Source organism: Sesamum indicum, linkage group LG4, assembly GCF_000512975.1.
Source record: "Sesamum indicum cultivar Zhongzhi No. 13 linkage group LG4, S_indicum_v1.0, whole genome shotgun sequence".
Taxonomy (NCBI): Eukaryota; Viridiplantae; Streptophyta; class Magnoliopsida; order Lamiales; family Pedaliaceae; genus Sesamum; species Sesamum indicum.
In genome coordinates, this window is record NC_026148.1 from 6,947,214 (window position 1) to 6,950,639 (window position 3,426).

The 3,426-nt window shown below is 37.7% G+C and overlaps 1 protein-coding gene across 1 annotated transcript; it reads right to left on the reverse strand.

Moving 5' to 3' along the window:
• Nucleotides 2,354-3,256, reverse strand: LOC105160149 (STOREKEEPER protein-like). Its single transcript, XM_011077413.1, has one exon. The coding sequence runs from the start codon at nt 3,254-3,256 to the stop codon at nt 2,354-2,356; it is 903 nt and encodes a 300-aa protein (XP_011075715.1).

Sequence of the window (3,426 nt, forward strand, 5' to 3'; positions counted from 1 at the left end):
CTATCTAGTGGGACCAAAATTGCAATTTTTCCCCCATTTATTCTCTTTATCTCTGACAGAAAAAAAAAAGAAGCAAAAGAGTTGCAATTCAGTCAAAAGTGCCAACTTAATTGATATTTAGAATTATAATTTATACAAAAGTTGTTAACATTCACACGTTTCTTAATTTGTCATCTGTCCAAACAGAGCACATCATGTACAAAACATCCACAACATTTGTAATGTGGCAAAACAAATCATCAAACAAGTATCTTTCTCGCTTTACAAAACGGCAACATATTCATGTTGGCTAGTCATGATAAAAATTCACATCCTACACAAAAACAAGTGCCCTGTTTTGTCTACTTCTTTCTCTTCCCCTTATCCTTGAGTTGTTCAGATTGCATTGCAGTGTTCAAGTTTGACAATGTGACATTGTTTACCATCCTTCGTAATGGTTGGTCCACTTGAATAAGGCACAAAAAGAACATGTAAATGCTAAAAGGTTAGATACAAAATAGAAATTGCAAATGATACATAACCACTTGAAAAATGCTTACTTGTTATTAGATACAAAACTTGGAGGATGGTGCATGTCTAGGACCACTAGGTGATTTAGAATTGACATTATGAAAACACCAAATTGAAACATTAATTGAAACAACAAATTGATGTCAAATTCCCATAGATCCTTTTATGGAAGGATACGTTGCCATCTAACAGCTAAGAACTACTAAGACTACAGAGGAAATCTCTATTCGCTCAGCTATGGTTAAAGTTAGCGTTTTATAAGTCTTAAACTTACGGAGCTTATTTCTTCAATTTCTCGATCAAACATTAATTAAGTATTCCTTTTTCAATACAACATAGTAAAATATAGCTATTATAAGAAATCTCCATTATGTCAGAACCGGTTCATCCATTTTAAAGAGTGGATTATTTGGATAGCATAGGTCATTTATAAAAAGATTTAGCTGAGCTTTGGTATCACCAAATTTTCATTAATCCAAGCTGGATTTTGCATGCTTGTAAAGCAGTCATGCCCAAGTTCAGTTCTTAATTGGCTAATTAGACATTCAAAAGGAATCAAAAACTTGATGTAATAATAGACAACAATGTCTCGAAATATCTATTTGTCTACATATCAGAAAACAGAAAAAAATCGCAATTGTTTTTTTTTATCATCTAATACTGCCTTTTTCCTAAGTCAAATACGGCTTCTCCGAAGAACATATTCTCTGATTTCTACTCTGTCTTTCTTTTTCACTTTTTCATTAGAACAATTGGTTGGCTAATGCATCTGATTCTCTAAAAATATGTTTCTGGGATGTAACTGTTTCATTCTTTAACTTCTTGTTCCCCTGCCCTTCTCTTTATTTTTCTTATTTACTTACACTATTTTTCTTCATTTTCTCTTTGGGCCACCAGCAGCAGCAAGATGGGATTTATAGTAAGGATGTTAGGGCCATGAAATTACCGCAAGAGTAATCATTCAAGACTAGAGACTTCCAATGCCATATTTCATGATTAGAATGTGAGACAATGCATTGTATAAAAACATAATTAGTGAAAGGAATATGAATGCAAACATCTTAATGTACTTCTCCTGTGTTCTGCTTGTAACCTGCTTGTTTAAACTTGGTATCCATAGATCTTATCTATTAGATTGCATTTGCATCCTAATAATATTGTCATGAAATCCATTCTCCAAATCCTTACATCAAATCCAAATCTCTCTGTCCAAATACACCCTTAATGATTTTAGCCAAGGGGAAAAAGAGAACCGGCCATATGTTTGTGGCTTATGCAACAACAAACTAAAATTTTTGTCTAACCATTTAACCTTTTCCTGTCTCTGAAATATTAGATTGGAATCTTATCTGAACTAATAAGCCAAAGGTAGTTTGGTAAACCTGGGATCATAATCTAGTATGACTGAAGCATTAGCCCTTTCTCCATCCTTGGGAACTCGTTAAGAATTCTTTATGACATTCTTAGCCATAGTATTTGTGCATTCTAAGTGCAGCTGCTGCTGCCTATGAGGCAAATATTTTATCTGCTTCCTAACTTGTGACTTGATTCTCTTTTATTAGTTATGACATGAAGACTTCATTGTGCAAACAGGCAAGTGCACCTAATTTATGTAATAATCTGAAGACCTGCTTTAAAATTTCGAAGACAAGAACTCTGTCAAAGACATAAAAAGGACTCCATCAAATCTAATTTTCCACAAAAACAGACATCAACTCAACAAAACAGCATATATAACTGATATCAACATTCAGAAACAACTAAAAACTAACACTAAGATGGACAGCAACAGTATGTTATACCTGTTCAAAAGCCAAAAAGTCTCTTAAATCCTTCATTTGCTTCAGAGTAGATTGTGCAAGTCCCTCCTAATCAAATCAATCCTTTTAAGCTCCAGGCTAAGCTCTGCAGCTTTCACATCCCTCCACTTCTCTTCCAGCTCCTGTAACTTCTCTCTGCCAATCAAAAGGAATTTCTCCTTGATGAAGTTGGGATATCCATTTTCATTCAAAGACAATGCCACGAGTGGGTACGCAGAAGCAAACTCCTCTTTGTCAATCTTCCCCGTTTTTTTTTGGTTCTTCATTATCTCTTTGTCTGCATCATGCTCTTTCCCAGCCCGTTTTCTCTTCTTTTGGAATCTGCTTCTGTCTCCCTTTTGTGGTGTCTCCTTTTCTTTTTCAGCATGTTTGTCCCCAGCTTCGCATTTATCTTCTCCCCACAGTGTCTTCGACACATCAAACACAGCGGATTCATGGGCGTCCAACAAATCAAGCCAGTCCCCATTGGCGCGAGCTTTTTTAAAATTGTTCTCAAACTTGCCCTTGAGCCTACGAATCTCCTCAGACACCTGAGTTCTGGTAAACTGATGCTGGAGATTGTCCTTGATGAAGTTGTAAAACTCGGTCCACTTGTTGTTCCTCCCGTCAGCCCAGAAAACGGCGAGGCCTTTAAGCAGAGCGATTTCATCCTCTTCGGAGAATATCTTAGAGAAAGGGGTGTTCTTCACGCTAGGTTTTGCGGCAGAGCACTCCGACTCCTCTTTTCCAGATACGGGTCCTTCTTCTTCACGCGGTGGATTCAACTTGGTCTTCTTCGGAGGTACTGCTGCTGTGCTTTCCTCTTCTTCGCTTTTGGAGTCTGAGTCAGAATCGGTTTCTTCGTCTGCCTCGTGAGTAGTTTGTTGCTTATCTTCTTCGTCTTCTCCTTCTCCATCTCCACTGAAACTCAGACGCTGGGGCCTCATTTTCAGAAGAGAAGTGGGAGGAGTGGAGTAGTGGGGAGAGCTTTGTACTTCGATTCGTGCGATTGAGCGACAGAAAAAGGAACGGGTGGAAGGCGAGGGGTTGAGGAGAAGCAGAAGAGGCCAGCAAGGCAGCAAGAAACTGCTCAGTTCCCAACAAACTTTTTCCCTCC

Bases quoted from the DNA above. Each gene is read 5' to 3' on its own strand.
- LOC105160149 (XM_011077413.1), bottom strand. From the start codon at position 3,256: ATGAGGCCCCAGCGTCTGAGTTTCAGTGGAGATGGAGAAGGAGAAGAC.